Source organism: Emydura macquarii, unplaced genomic scaffold (assembly GCF_026122565.2).
Source record: "Emydura macquarii macquarii isolate MOO-44397 ecotype Brisbane River unplaced genomic scaffold, CSIRO-AGI_Emac_v2 contig_1229, whole genome shotgun sequence".
Classification (NCBI taxonomy): Eukaryota; Metazoa; Chordata; order Testudines; family Chelidae; genus Emydura; species Emydura macquarii.
The window spans coordinates 1,757,450-1,773,180 of NW_027131366.1; the positions used below are offsets into that span (position 1 = coordinate 1,757,450).

General features: G+C 39.1%; 1 protein-coding gene across 3 annotated transcripts in view; it reads left to right on the plus strand.

The window, feature by feature from the left end:
- Positions 1-1,260: 1,260 nt before the first annotated feature.
- The window catches only part of TRIP11 (thyroid hormone receptor interactor 11), a 59,502-nt gene continuing 45,031 nt past the window's right edge, over positions 1,261-15,731 (plus strand). The window contains exons 1-6 of one of the 3 annotated variants that reach the window (XM_067547082.1): positions 1,261-1,720; positions 6,906-6,982; positions 7,638-7,748; positions 9,250-9,528; positions 10,790-10,858; positions 13,985-14,150. In XM_067547082.1, coding sequence (XP_067403183.1) covers positions 1,582-1,720; positions 6,906-6,982; positions 7,638-7,748; positions 9,250-9,528; positions 10,790-10,858; positions 13,985-14,150 — 841 coding nt within the window. In that variant the 5' untranslated portion in view covers positions 1,261-1,581. Of the gene's footprint in view, positions 1,721-6,905; positions 6,983-7,637; positions 7,749-9,249; positions 9,529-10,789; positions 10,859-13,984; positions 14,151-15,731 lie in introns of those variants that run through there. The other 2 variants (XM_067547083.1, XM_067547084.1) reach the window with 2 other exon arrangements.

The following is a 15,731-nucleotide window of genomic DNA, read 5'->3' on the forward strand; positions in this document are numbered from 1 at the left end:
TTTAAGCAATGTGTTATCTGCATGTAATATTTTAAGATGGCTGACCTGACAATGACTTAACAATGACATCTCTACACATTGTGCTTCCATCTTTAAGTGATGCTCTGACAAAGATATAACAATAACGTCTCAAAATGCTAATATTTCTACAGAGTGTTGTAACTTAAGATAATGTAATGACATTGACGCTGATACTGCAATGAGCTGTGTCATTTGAGTTATGCATGGGCACGAGTCAGCAAGCATAGAAATCATTGCATGATCGGAGCATTTTGATTTGATGCAAAAATGTTCTGATGGCAGGTGCTGCCATAATGGCATCAGCACAAAGATGCTCTCTTGATAGGGAGACATTTCCATGCAGTGTGCTAATACAGGGTGCTCAGTGTCTCCTCAGTGGGTCAGTGTCTCTGTGAGTGGCAGGGTATGAGGGGCCCGGGGACTCCACGGGGTCACATGTGGGTGTGAGTGGTGGGGTGTGAGGGGCTCGGGGACTCCACGGGGTCACGTTTGGGTGTGAGTGGCGGGGTGTGAGGGGCCCGGGGACACCCCGGGGTCACATTTGGGTGTGAGTGGTGGGGTGTGAGGGGCTCGGGGACTCCCCGGGGTCACGTTTGGGTGTGAGTGGCGGGGTGTGAGGGGCCCGGGGACACCCCGGGGTCACCATTGGGTGTGAGTGGCGGCGTGTGAGGGGCTCGGGGACTCCCCGGGGTCACGTTTGGGTGTGAGTGGCGGGGTGTGAGGGGCCCGGGGACACCCCGGTGTCACGTTTGGGTGTGAGTGGCGGGGTGTGAGGGGCCCGGGGACACCCCGGGGTCACGTTTGGGTGTGAGTGGCGGGGTGTGAGGGGCCCGGAGACACCCCGGGGTCACGATTGGGTGTGAGTGGCGGCGTCTTCGGGCAAATGAGACCAAAGGCGCCCAGAGGCAGCTAAGTCTGAATGCCACGTGCGGCCACCTCGCTGCGACGCGGTGACGGTGAAGATGTCGGACTGTCTGTCAGCTAGCGGGAGCCCCAGCCCTGCCCAATCCCGGTGGGTGACGCAAAAGCTCCCGTGTGGTGCCCCGCGAGCGACCGCACCACCAGCCTAAGGCCGTGAGCGGGACAGACTCTTTCTATCCGCCGCTATCCCGAGAGTCTTTGCTGCCTTGTCCACGTCCCAGTAGTGGTGTGACGCCGCTCTAGCCTTGCGTAGCGACTCTCTATGGTTATCCAGGGAGTCAGTCAGCCTGTCAGGTCAGTGGGCTCGGAGGACCCGGAGGTGTCATGGCGGGCGTCGAGGTGGCAGCCCCTGAAGCTGCGGGAGGAGCTGCCGCTGACGGAGTAATGGCCGGGGCGCTGGGACTCTTTCACTAGGCGCGGCAAGAGCTCGGCCTTTCCTGAGAGTGCGAGCCGGCCGGGGTGGCAGGAGCCGGTTCTCCGAGCCTAGGCTGCCCAGCCCCCGCGGGAAGCAGCGAGCCTGGACCGGGCTGCTCAGCCGTTCAGGGACCCCCCCAGGGCTGGGTGCTGCCTCGGAGAGGCCTCTGCCCAGCGTTGAGGACAGTTGGGGCCTGTTGAGCAGCAGCAGCAGCAGCAGCAGAAATGGCCTCTTGGCTAGGGGGCCTGGGCTCGGGGCTGGGCCAGTCCCTGGGGCAGGTCGGGGACAGCTTGTCCTCCCTCACCGGCCAGATCTCCAACTTCACCAAAGACATCCTGCTGGAGGGCACCGAGGAAGTGGGAGGTAAGAGAGGGCCGGTGGTGGTAGTGGGGAGGAGTTGCTGCGGGCATGGGGGTGCCAAGCCAACCCTCTGAGCTGTGTGTGGGGGGCGCTGGGGAAAGATTGATTGTCAGCTTCATGGGCTGTGATGCTTTATATGTCAGTTAAGTGCCATGTACTCCTCTAATAGCATATTAATGGTGATAACTAATAATGGAGATGTAGCAATTGTTATCAGTTGGAAACAGCTTATTTAGGACTGTGTCCAGCCCGACCACCAGAATTTGGAGATAAACATGACTGAGATTTTAAGTGTCTTACCAAAGTTTACCAGTTTAATGAAAGAATTGTTGCCTTCACTTCTTCTTTATTAATATTATTATTGTTAATTATTATTAATTAATAATAAAATGAAATAAAAAGGTTAGTGATAGTGGAGTTTGTTGTTACACCTGTTGAAATTGGTAGAGTGTAGCATTAACACTGCTGATCAAAACAATTCAAATGTGTCCTGACAAATTACTTGTGTGTGTGTTTCTGGAAGGGCTATATACTGGCTCTCTCTCTCTCTCTCTCTCCCTCCCCACCCCCCACTTAAGTTCTTAGTCTGTGTACACCGCAGTGTCTGTGCTCTGTGGAGAATAAATTTAGCAAAGCAAACCAGATATAGTATACACTTATTTAAAGGTTTATAATGCAAAATTTGTTGGCATATGTCCAGTTCCTGTTCTTGTTTTGTTGTCCTGAAGTATTTGAATTGCGCTAGGGTACTTTGTTGATCAGGAATGAAAGCATATCTAACTTGTATTTGGCTTATTATATTTATTCAATTTATCTACATCTTGGCTTGATCTGTTCCATTTAGAATGGGGGAGGTTTTGTAAAACTGCAAACAAATTGCTAGATTAATATTTTCCACATACGTATGTGGTTCTAAGTCTTGACATTTCACCCAGGCAAGGCTTTAATATAACTGAAACTTTTGTTGTTTATATTACAGTAGTGCCCAAAGAATCCAATCAAGATTGGAGCTTATTACATTAGGTACAATAAAATAGGAAAACACAGTCCTTACAATCTAAAATGATAAAAAGAGGCAAAGGGAGAACAAAAAGGATACAACATACAAGCAAAGTGATCAGTTCAATGACAATGACACATGGTATTAATTCCATGTCTGTTTTAGTTTTATATTTTAATATTCTGTTTAATTTTTCCAAGGCATTTAAGCTTTTTAAATGACACTTTTGACTTTTCCTGTTATAGTTATCTGCCTAGCATGGCGAATATATACATAAATTAACATAGTTAACATAATTTTACATCTGAAGATTATGGTTTTGTTTGAGAAATACTCTTTAATTGAAGGTTTTGTGGTTTTTAATGGTTGTCATTACCAATAGTAGGTCCAGAATTTGGAATTAAAAAACATCAAACTTGTGAAATTATCGGCAAAATAGAAATTCTCTACTGACAGGCTGTTCCAATATTAAGTGGGCTGAAGATTTTTTCATTACAGGACTGCCAATATAAAAAAAGCTCCAAAAGAGGAAGGAGTTTGTTCTATGGATGCAGTATACTCTGAGAAAAGGTTGTCTATTTCCCTCCATTCTGAAAGACCTACTTACAGTCTTAGATTTAATAATTGTTTTAAAATTCCCAAGCTTATAGTAATTTGGTTTGGAACCTTATTTCACTTAAATGGATGCATCATCATGGACCTTTCTTCTGTTACCTGGAAGTAATATCATGAGAGATGCAGGATTCAAACTTTCTTTGATTAAGGAGTTGAAAATTTTTATGTAGTATGTTGGTGCTGTATGTAGTGATGTCAATGTGTGTTGCTATTGCTCTTGTTCTTCTGCCCATTGATGCCTTTGGAAATGTGATGTTTCAACTCAGTAAGAATTCTTTCCATGAATATTTGGAACCAGGCAATGGTTGTAATTGGCAGCAGGGTCCAGATCTGTCTGTATATATCTAGATATCAGTGCTAGTGGTGTCTTCTTGAAAAGGGGAAAATTTCCCCTTTCCAGGTTACAGAGGTCACACTTGCAAACATTGTACTCATTTGGTTTTTACCTGTTCTATTTGTGTTCTATGTCATATCAATAGGAAATCTCCTAGGCATATATAAAATCTAATAAGTCCCTTCAAATGCCCTTTTCAAGGAAAAAATGGAAATGATATCAGTGGACAGATTCTGACTTCCACTGTACTTTGGACACTGATCTGAACTGCACCAAATTAACTCATGTTCCCACAGTAGCTGCATTCTACAGTGATAAGTGATGCCTTTGATAGCACTATAAAGATAGCATCCTACTTCTTAAAGAGTCTGAGTTGGTTTGTCACCTGGAATGTTGAGATAATTGCAGTCATAAAATTGGGAAATGTTTCTTCCTTCTGAGATTACACTCTTCACAAATTTCCATTTGCATAAAGGATGCAAAACTATGTAGTAATTTGACATATTGGATCTTCTCTTCTATGAAAGATGAATGAGGATTCTACTCGAAGAGCTTGCTTAAACAAGCTCTTCTGTACCCACAAATGAAAAAAGTATTGTGTGGTGCTTACTCCCCAAATGTGCTTGATCCCACTTACCATAGTTTTCCTTTTTGTCTTTGCCAGAATATTGTGATGAGACTTTCTCAAATGTATTGTTGCATGAGTTAGTAGACTTATTTTCTTGAGAGGGAGTAGGGTTCCAGTGGTGTCTAGGAACTCTTCTCTTTTAGTAAAGATCTGCAGGTACTGCATACTGAAATAATTGTTTTTAAAAATCTCGTTCCTTTCCTTACCATATAAACTGATTTCCAATCACTTCTCTTACATTTGACCATCTGACTTCCAATCCTGCTCATATCAGTGCTTATGGAATATATAGTTGTCTGAAATATCTTAATTAACAGTTTTATAGACATAGAAGTATAGCCTCAAATATTTGAGCCAGTGGAAACTCTCAACTCAATTTTTAAATAGCAAGTGGGAAATTACAAATGCAATAAATTATTTCTTTCAAAACTAACAAACAATGTACCGTAAAGTGTGAATTAATAGGACTGCCAACAGTATTTCATACATCTTTTAAAAGCAGTGATTGATCCCAAGTAAAAGAAACTGTTAATGTAGCGTCTGGCCACTAAAAGAGAGGATCCAAGATAAATTGTGGTACAGTGTTGAAGCTTCACCTCTTTTCTGGGGAAACCAGTCATTAAGTTGGCTAAAGATAGAGTTTTATGATTATTGTATTGTATTGTATATTATTGTAATATGACCCAATATGCTCAAATCCGATTGGCTTGTGTTATGGAAAATCTGCCTTTCATATTTGTTTTTGGAATTGTTAATAAAAGTATTCAAAAGGTGACCCATTAGACATAATTTATTTGTATTTTTAATGTGAACCATCACATGGGATTATTAAGAAAAACAAATAAACATTGTGTAAAGGGGCAAAGTCCTGGTATGGATTAAAAGTTAATTCAGCAATAGAAAAGAGTCATATAGGGTTAGATTCCGAAAGGTACTCTATGTGCCTGAACCCCAGATTTAGATGTCAGAGGCCAGCTTTAGGCTCCATTGTGGTCCATAAAACTCCCACAGAACCCTGGAGGCACCCAAAATCCCTCAGTGCCTAAATTTCAGGGTAAAAGTTCCTTAGGCGTGCCATGTTTTTGCTTCTGAGCATGTGCACTGTTGCCTCCCTCTAGGCGTGCTAATGCCTATCTCCCATCTAAGCCCCAGAGCAATTCACTAACAGAAGAAGGTAGATGTTCACCTGTCTATCTTGTGTGTGGGAGTAATCCAGGAGGTGTGCTATGCCAGCTGACTCCAGAAGAGGTGTTCTGAGTTGTGGATTGCTAACAGAGAGAGGTGTCTTCCTGCAGCCTGGATTTGTGTGACTATCTCCAAGAGAGGGGGTGGGGCTAAGGGCACACCTGTCATTAGCATCCCCCAATAGCTAGATTAGGCAGCTCTCTGCCCAGTATGCTGGCTTTTGTGAATCTCTGTCTAAGGCACCTGTCTTGTCCTATGCATTGTATAGGAAGTCTAGGCACCTAACTCAGATTTTGTCAATCAATGTAGTGGTTTTCTCAGTGCTTAAAAATTAGGCATTGTGATGTTCTGTGTCACTGTCTAAATCCCTTTGTATATCTAGTCCATAGTGAACAGTTGTACCTCCAAACAGAAAGAAGGTAATAATGGGTCACAATCATAAGAAAATTTAAAAAATGCTAGGGGGAAGTGGGCTAACGGAAGTGAAGGATATTTTTGATCCTATATAACCCTTGGTAATGATACAGAGCATGTTTCCCAATTGCTCCAAATTATTTTGGTTAGTAAAAACTATAGAAGATTGTGAGCAGCTCCAGTTAAATTTAAACACAGTGATGGCAGGAAACAGAATTGGTATCATGATGACATATTACATTTAATTTGGATAAATGTAAGGTAATGCACACTGATAAATAGTCTAAACTCCTGTTATATGGGTGATGAGTTCTGAATTTTACAAACTTCTTTGGGGAAGAAGACCTAGTGGTCTTTATTCTCAGTAAAGAGGCATATCCCCCAGCACACAACTGCAGTAAGGAAAAAATACAATACTGGAGTGCTTTAAAAATGGGTTAAAATCATGCAGAAAATATTACCTACAATATGTAATAATGAGATACCCTCATATATAGTACTGTGCTATTTCTGATTTTGGTTGTTTCCCTTCAGAAAATATATAGCGAAACTGAAAACTCAAAGAAGTGGGACAAACTTGGATTTATATGTTATGTGTTTCAAAAAATATGATTGGAGGAATTTCAGTGAGGTGTTTAAAATTATAAAGCATACAATAAAATAGAACATGTAAATAATTTCAGATTAAAATAGTAGTTTAAATGCAACAGGAATAAGTTTACAGTTTGCCAGTTCCAAGATGATACTTAAAACAGTCTTGATAACAAAAATACTCCAAAATCCTGAATTGAAGAGGTTGTTTGCACTGTAGTTCATAAAACATTTTTAAAATATAGAAAGGAAAAAATAAAAAATTAATAAAATTACGGTGTAATAAAATATAACTAAGCCAAATAAAGACTTGGAAATATTCTCTTTACCTGAGAGTGCCATTTTGTGTCTCTTGCTGTAGAATTGTCATAATCAATTCATATGTGCACACTGTAAGTGATATATTTTTTTTATCTTTCAGATGCTGCAACAGAACTTCAAGTATCCAGTTCTAGGCTGAGAGAAATAGAAAGTATTCATGCAACACAAAGATCGGAGGTAAGCAATTCTGAAATGCAGGTAATTAGGAGAAATAAAAGGATGCTGATCAGGGCCAACTTTGATTTTTTTTCCTGCACACATTAGAAATATGATTTTTAAAACATGCTATTTCTGATAAAGAAATTCTAGAAATTGAGGGTGACAATGGTGTTAAAATCCCAGCTTTTCAGCCAGGCGACCATCCATTATTACATTCAGAGGGCCAGATTTGGACATACATGTATTGCAGATTTACCTCTTATGTTGATTGCTTTCTCCACTCTGGCTTTGTTCTTGTGTCAGTGGGGCCTTGAAATGTAACCGTATTCCTTGGCTCTGAAATGTTTTCGTGTCCAGATTTCTTATAAGCTTCAGCGTTTTTCTGTCTGATAAGGAGATAAGTACATGCTTCGTGAATAGCTGGATTTGTATTTCATAGTTGACCACAAATCAAAACTAATCTAAAAGGTGTCATTTCTGGCCTGTCACCCTCAATAGCAACTTTTTATGTACAGTATTTTAAATAATGAGGTGTTTAAGTTTGAAAGAGTAAGGTAGGACAACATGGAAAGTCTGTAACACAGTTATTTTAATTTTTTCCCCATCAGCAACTTCCATAGGAGCATAAGACTTAGATTTTTACTTTTATTAATAATCATTTTGCACTTTCTAGAATGAGAGACTGAAGAAGGTTTGCAGTGATCTAGAAGAAAAGCATGAAGCAGCAGAGCTTCAGATAAAACAGTTGTCCATAGAATACCGAAATCAGCTGCAACAAAGAGAGGTACAGTGCAGCATAAATAATTTCAGGCAATATATGTCTGTATTCTTTAACAAAAATGTACTACATTGAGTTTTTTTTAAAAGATAATATCTTTATCTCTTCAGTAAGTATATCAGAAAATACAAAATCTAAAGGTAAAAGGCAAGCAGACAGTTAATCATGGTACAAAGTACACTATTGCCTATCCTGTCATTTATGCTGTTGCTCATTTATAAATGTACAGATTGTCTCAGTCACTCACAAAATGCTCTAAATCATGTCACTTAACAGTTTACACATAAACCTGCCAGATGACTTAATATAATGTAGCTATTGATGTAATTAGCCTCAGAAATATCTTGAGTCTGTTGTCAGAATTTCTCCCTATTTTATTACCACTGAGGAACAACAGAGTAGATTGACCACATATTATTATATATCACTTTATGACTCTAAATCATTATTTTTGGCAGAAAAGGTAAGAAAGGAGAAAATTCTCTTTTAAAAAGTATTTATTTCTATTGTTCATTTGGTTTTAAGTATAGACTTAAAAATCGGAAAGGATCAGCATTTGCAACTCTGGAAAGTGGCTTTTTGCACTTAAAGTAATCTTCTGTGCATGGTATTATATTATGTGAGATTTTAAGAGTCCTCTAAACAAGGAAAACTAGCAGTATATTTATAAAACTTGCTTTTACAGGACTGACTTTCTGCTTAAAAACCTGTTTTTGAGACATGTGTTGCACCCATTGAAGTCAGTGCCAAATCTCCCATTGACTTCAGTGAGAGCAGGATAAGACCCTTGCTTTGTATATGCATAGGAAAGGACATATTGAAGTTGGAAAAGCAACATCTGGATATTTGTAATATTCTATCCATTTAAAGTGTATCTTAGTGTGCACAATTTTATTTTGATCTTAGCAGGACTTCTTCAATATAGTGCTTTGTGAATACAAAACCTGCAATTCACTGAAAAGTTGGAGTGTAAAATAAACTGAATTTTAATATCAAAATAAATAACTTGAGGAATCCTTTGCTTGTTTTTATTTTCAGATTTAATTAACAAATCCACCACTTTTATATTTAACTGTGTTGTGGGACTTGACACTCAGAGACCTTGCTGTAGAATTTAGGTACAGCTGCCTGCCGAATACCCCAAAATCTTTATTTACAAGGGATATTTAATCTTTAATCAGGCTATTTAATTGACAGTATGGCTACTTTGCTCATACAGTGCCTTTAGCTGACTACTGCTTAAATGTCATAAAAATAATTTTTAGAAGTTTTAACAGTCCTTGTTTTATAAGAGGCCAGTCAAGAACATTCCTCTCCATTGAGTTGTAGAGAAAATGCTTTTTCTTTTTTTTTTTAACTAGTGAAAGAACAAGGAGACCTCAGTAATTTTATGTCAGATGAGAATACAAATATCAGGTTTAAATTTAATCAATTTACAGGAGATAAAGTGAATATATTTTGAGATTTTCTTCTTACTAAAATCAGGCATTGTATTCTGTATATTTAGGTGGAAATCAGCCATCTAAAAGCTAGGCAGAATGCACTACAGGAACAATTGCAGAAGTTGCAGACAGCTGCTCAGTCAGCACAGTTAGGAGCTGGTGTTTTGCCACCAACCACTACATCAGCTTCCTTTGTTCCTGTGGTTAGACATCATTCTTCAGGTTTTCAAGGAGATGACATGGACTTTGGAGATGTAATCTGGTCCCAGCAAGAAATAAACAGATTGTCCAATGAAATTTCTAGACTTGAATCTGAGGTTGACCACTGGATGCAGATAGCACAGGTGGGTGATTTTTTTCCCCTATATTTAGTGCGTTGAGTGAATTGGTCACTCTTGAAACCAGTCATGTGCAAGTTCATGTTCAGCAATGATATGTGGAGAAGTAGCATGATCTGATGGATTGACCACAGGACTAAGGTCCGATCTACTCTAAAAATTTAGGTCAACATAGCTGCAGTGCTCAGGGTTGTGACAAATCCACATCCCTGAACACCAGAGCTATGCTGATCTAACCCTTAGTGTAAACACAGCTAAAGATAGAATGGTGCTTCTAGCGACTTAACTACTGTTGCTTAAAGAGGAGGTGTTCCTACAACAATGGAAAAACCCCTTCTGTTGGTGTAGGCTCTGTCTACACTATGGTGTTATGCCAGCATAGCTGTGGTGCCATAACTGTGTAGGTTTTCTTTAAATGGAAGAAACTGTTAAATATGCTAACACACTGGTTCCCAACCTTTTTTGTTCGAAGGCCACAGCTATAATTTTTACTACCCTGAAGGGCCACCAGCCTCTGCCAATAGTCCCCCTCCCCCATCCACAGCCAGATGGAAAGAGTTCAGGGAGGAGGCTCTCCCGTCCCCCTGGCTGCAACGGGTAAACTGCATGTGTCCTGTAGCCCCGTGCGCTCCATCTAGGTCCCTAGGCAGTGGCTCCCTTCTGCAGCCAGGGGGACAGGACATCAGTGCTCCCTTCCCTCTGACTCCAGCAGGGACCCAGCACCTATGGACCCTGGCAGAGTGCTTTGCTGTGCTCTCTGCTACAGCCGGGGGAGGGAAGGAGAGAGAACATGTTGATCTCTTGTCCCCTTGGCTGCAGCAAGGAGCCCGCACCAGTCTTTTAACCCTGTGGCAACGCACTCTGCCTGGGTCCTTAGGCAGCGGCTCCCTTCTGCAGCCAGTGGGAGGGGAGCGGCGGGCCTCAGATTGGGAACCACTATACTAACATGTCATAAATGCAATCAATATACTGTGAAATTTACCAAAAGAAAATCCAAGAGCTGGTCTTATGTTTCAATTGAGAAATGCTCTTTTGTAATTTTTTTCTTTGAAATAAAGCTTTTGTAGCTTTAAACCTTACATTTTAATAGCCCCTCTTTATAATCAAAATACCGGCATTTGAAAAATGTTGTGATAGAGGCTGCAATGTACTTACATTTTCTATTTTCTTACAATTATTTACTGTTGAAGTGCTCGAAGGAAAATAAACCATTGTTTATCTCAATTTATTTCCCAAATTGAAGTATTATTTTTCTTCTTTTTTCTAGTCTTCCAGTGTACAAGGAACAAATAATGCTGATCAAAGTGAAATCTGCAAGCTGCAAAATATTATCAAGGTAAGGTGACAGTTTTGACTAATCAGTCCACACAAATACATTTTTATAATTTGCTGCGAAGACCTCAATCCTGCAAACATTCACATAAGTAGTCCCAATGGCTTCCATCACATCTTTCATATGAATCAAGTTAAGCATGTGCATAAGTGTTTACAGGGTTGGGGCCTAAGTCCTTTGTACTAAACAAAATGTATTGGCATGTAATGTAATTGTGTTTATAACTGAAATGTTGCCACACCTTCTATATTTAAAAAAAATTCTGATTGATTAGAAGAACGAGTATCTCTCAGGTTGGTTATACTACTGACTCGTTACAATATTTTAGGCTTGAAAGTGTAAAGTTTGTAAGATTAAGGCCAAAACTTCAAAAGGAGCCAGTGATTTGTAGTGTCTCAATTTTTGGGTGCTTATCATGGGATACCTTGAGATTGGTTTACCTCCCTAACTCCTTACTATGATGTGCTGAGTCTCTACAACTCCAAGTGAAGTCAGTGGAAATTATAAGTGCTAAGCACTTCTGAATGTCAGGCCCTTGATAGCTAAGTTAGACACCAGAAAATTATGTTCTGAATATGTATGGTACATATTTTTGTGCCGATCTGGATATAATTTAGCTCTGTTCTGAGTCCTGTTTTTTTAAGTTAACCATTCTAACATATTAATGTACTATAAAGGTGTGAAAGCATATATATGTTAATTGTGAAATAAGATAAAATACATTTTTAAGACTTTTAAATTTGATTTGGTTTTGCAGCTTCATTGTATCTTCAATACATAGTGAGGTGAGAGTAAGTGTATTATCTAGTATAACTTTACATTTTCTAGCTTTTGTTTTTCTCCTATATTTGTGTGTTTTAATGTAAGTTATAATGAATGATGGAGAGGAGACATTCTGGTGATTAATGCTTACTTGGTGAAGTTCTGGGAATGACAGAAAAACTCCTGAACACTCATTACTGCTATCAAATGTTAGTTATTACATCCTTATTATTTATACTATATTAATAAAAAATGTTTATCTTTTTTCTGTATTGAAAAGGGAAAAGCCTAATTTTACCTTGCTAGGGATGTAAAGTTCTAGTTACACTACTAGTAATAGCTATTTTTTCTAGAGTTCCAGTAAGCTTATAATATTGAATATATAAATAGGATTAGAAGGAAGGTACATTGTTGCAGCTGCCTCTTTCCCACAGTGTTGGATACTTAAGGAAACTTTCAAATTAGGAAAAGCCCTAAATAAACCTAACAGAAGTTTGAGTGAGATCTGTAGCCCTTTTTACATACACTTTTCATTGTGGACCATCCTTTTCCACTTAATCTAACACATCCTTCTTCCAGTAGCTATGTGACACTTTGCTCTGTGGCTGGTTCAGAAAGTTAGTCTTTCTTTTGCTTTCTGTGTTATACTGTAATATTGCATTTGGCTTCTAAGAAGTGTAAATAATCTATACACTATAACTCTTCCCAAAACAAGTGCCAGCCTCTAATTCTGTGGCCTGCTCCTGCTCCAAAGGAAGTCTGTTGCAGGGCTCACATTGACTTCAGTGGGAGGAAGTTTAAACCCTCTGAGAATCTCACAGTTGTGGAATCTCTTCCAAGATGAACCCAAGTTGCAGAATTGAACCAGCTTTCTGTCAAAGTAGGAGAAATGTAATGTTCTAATTTTGTAGCCATTTGTGGCAAATATTGTTTTTTTCACCAGTACAAATGAATTTGACCATGATTTTTATTTTCCTTTCAAGAACAGTCCCAGCTACTCCTCTGCAGTGAGGCTGAATTTTCTTGTTGCTTATAGAGGAGAAGGTTGAGGCTAAGGTTGTGGGCTGCATTCTGGCTGTTAGTAAATTCCTATGTTTGCATAAGGTAAGGGCTTGTCTAGGTGGAAAGTTAGTACCCATCAAGCCAGGATGTGAATCTACAGTGCACCAGTTAGCCACACACTAACTCAGCATGTGGACACTGCTACCACACAGTAAAAGTTCCGGAGCACAGTGTAGAATAGTACTTTGGCAGTTTCACTGCACTGTAGTAATGTCCATGTGGCGACTTAATATGTGGCAAGCTCGTGCCCTGTAGATTCACACCCTCACTTGCCAGGCACTAACTTATTGTATGCATAAGCCCTAAGTTACATTTTTGGTGAAAGAATACTGCCAAGTATTCCTTTAGTTATTAAATGTTTTTGTTTTCAACTTTACATTACTATCACCTCCAAAATGACAACTTTTCCTTTCAGTATTTGTAAAATTCTAGAAGATGTGACATACTGTATAAGTACTTTTGTTATTTATGCAATAATGTTCAGAGTGGGCACTTCTAGGGAGTTGAGGACCTGAGGAAAAGCTAAGGGGTCTTAACATCATTGGTTATTAACTGCTGCTATGGATTGCTTTACCTGGGACTGTAGGGGATTGTACGGTATGCGTGTCTCTATTGGGATACTTTTCTCTCTGCTGAAAAGATCAGAGTGGAAATGCACATCCATGGGACACAGTGCATTTTGTGCTCAGGATTCCATCTCTCTCTCTCTCACACACTTGCACTCACACATTCACTTTTATTGGCATTACTTTCTGTATATAAGCCAACAAGAAACCTGTTTACTTGGCAGAACTGGCATTGTATCAATGGTTAGAGCTCATTAGTTAACATGAGTTCTCCATCCAAAGAAAAATAAATCTGAACTTTTATTAATACAGGTTAGGGATTTTTTTGTCTGTCTTTGCAACAAGGTGGTAGATCTGAAAATACAACTTATTTGACATTTGAGACAATATTAACTTGATTATAATTTAACTTTGTGAGAGTGGGAGTGTATGTACGTGAGGAGTTAGGTGGTGGTGGTGAAGAAAGGAAACCCAGTCATCTACCCATCTGGATGTCTTAAGATATCCTTTCTTCTGTGTGTCTAAGATTACAAGTTCTTTGAGGTGGGACTATTTTTATTTTTGTATTTTGCACCATGCCAGGCACATTGTTTGCATAGATAGATAATTTTTAAAAGGGCATGTTTTATCTTTGATGCAGAGTGCTTGGCAGTATCATTGCAGGTGCAGAAAATATTCTTTTAATATGTATACATAATATGTCTGCATTCAAAATATTTTTTTCAATTACACTTTTTAGGAGCTGAAACAGAATTTAAGTCAAGAAATAGATGAACATCAGCATGAGCTTTCAGTATTACAGGATGCACATCGACAGAAACTAGCTGAGATAAGTCGTCGGCACCGGGAGGAGTTAGGTGAATATGAGGAGCGAATTGAAGAACTTGAGGATCAGTTACAACAAGGTATTTATTACCCTGCGATCATTCTATTTTATTGACTGTTACCTTCAGCTTTTATATGAAATGAACTTTATTCAGGATATCAAATAAACATACAGTGAGCAGTATAATCAACATCCAATACTTTCATATGGATTTAGAAAATCTTTCGTTTAGTTATAATTGACTAGAACACATTTAATTGCATTATTAATGGCTGCTCTTCACAAGAAATGCACATGTGACATTCAGCTATCAATCACTCAGATTCTGGTCTAGTACTGAGTAAGAAGCTCTTCAGATCTGTTAAACTAATTTTTCAGAGCTCTGAGGGTACACCTGTGGAAGGCTTCTCTCCTGCTATTCCTAATCCACTAGAGCTGAAAACTATCTGAGAAACCGATACATCTCTTCACTGGTATTCATTGTGGGATTTTTTTTTAACTCGGGGATAATAATTTGTCCCTTCATAATCTATTTATGTCCGTTTAGAGTGATGTGCTCAAGTAGGTGCTATGCACTAAATCCATAAATCCAACACATATTCGATTCCAATCCAATATAAATTTAGAAAAAGACTTGAGAACAGAGTGAGAACTTTTCAACACAAAAATAATTATGGAGGCAAGTAGTAGGTACCAAATGGCTCACGCACTCCCTGAATGATATGAAATCAGATGTGATGGTGATGAGGGCTGTATAAGTTCCTGGTTGTATGGATTGGAAGATAGAACACTTTCTAGCAAAGAGTGCCTTTGTTTTTTATCTCTCTTTATTGTACTGGGATATCTTTGGATTCATAGAAAGTTTGTGTCTTATTTATTGGGTTCCATTTTTGAAGGAGGCCTCCTTTACAAGCTCATATCCAAAGTTTGTAACTGATTCATCGAAGCTCTGACATCTCAAGAGTACATACTATCCTTTTAGAAAGACACATACTTCCAATGACCATTGTCCCTTTCCAGAATGAAAGGGAAATTCCATCACCAACAGTATCTCCTTAGGTATAGAGTGGGCAGAAGCACCAATGTAAGAACAACTTGAGGTCTCAATAGCAGTGGTAGGGATTTTAATCATGGTATCTGAATGCCTGTTAAATTGTTCTGTCTTCTGACTTCTTGCAAAACAATCCTTTTAACGAGTCTCGGGTGAAATCAAAGGCATGAGCCGCGTATCTCTTGCATCATGATTCAGCTATAAGAGAAAATACTTCTCACACTTCTTAGTATGGTATTACTCACCTATGACCATACTCTTTTAAAATTGTATTGTTTTACCCACTTGGGATTGTCTTGTTGCAGATCTTGAAAATTCTTGTTTTGAGAGTCTATGTAATCATGAAAGGATAAGCAATGTGTCTTCTTTTAACAGCTTCTATCTACAAGTTTGGATTTCTGCCTTCTTGAGCTCTGTAACTTGTATAAATGATTTGCATTGTAAGTTATGTTGGCTATATAGAGGCCCCTAAAGTTTTAGAGAGTTAATATCTGGTACCCATAAAAACCCAATTTCTGTTGAACATGACCTTTATGTTGAAAGTCTGATATATTGTTCTGCAATAAAACTGTCTTCCTTTCTATGTTTGACAAGTTACATTTTATTAAA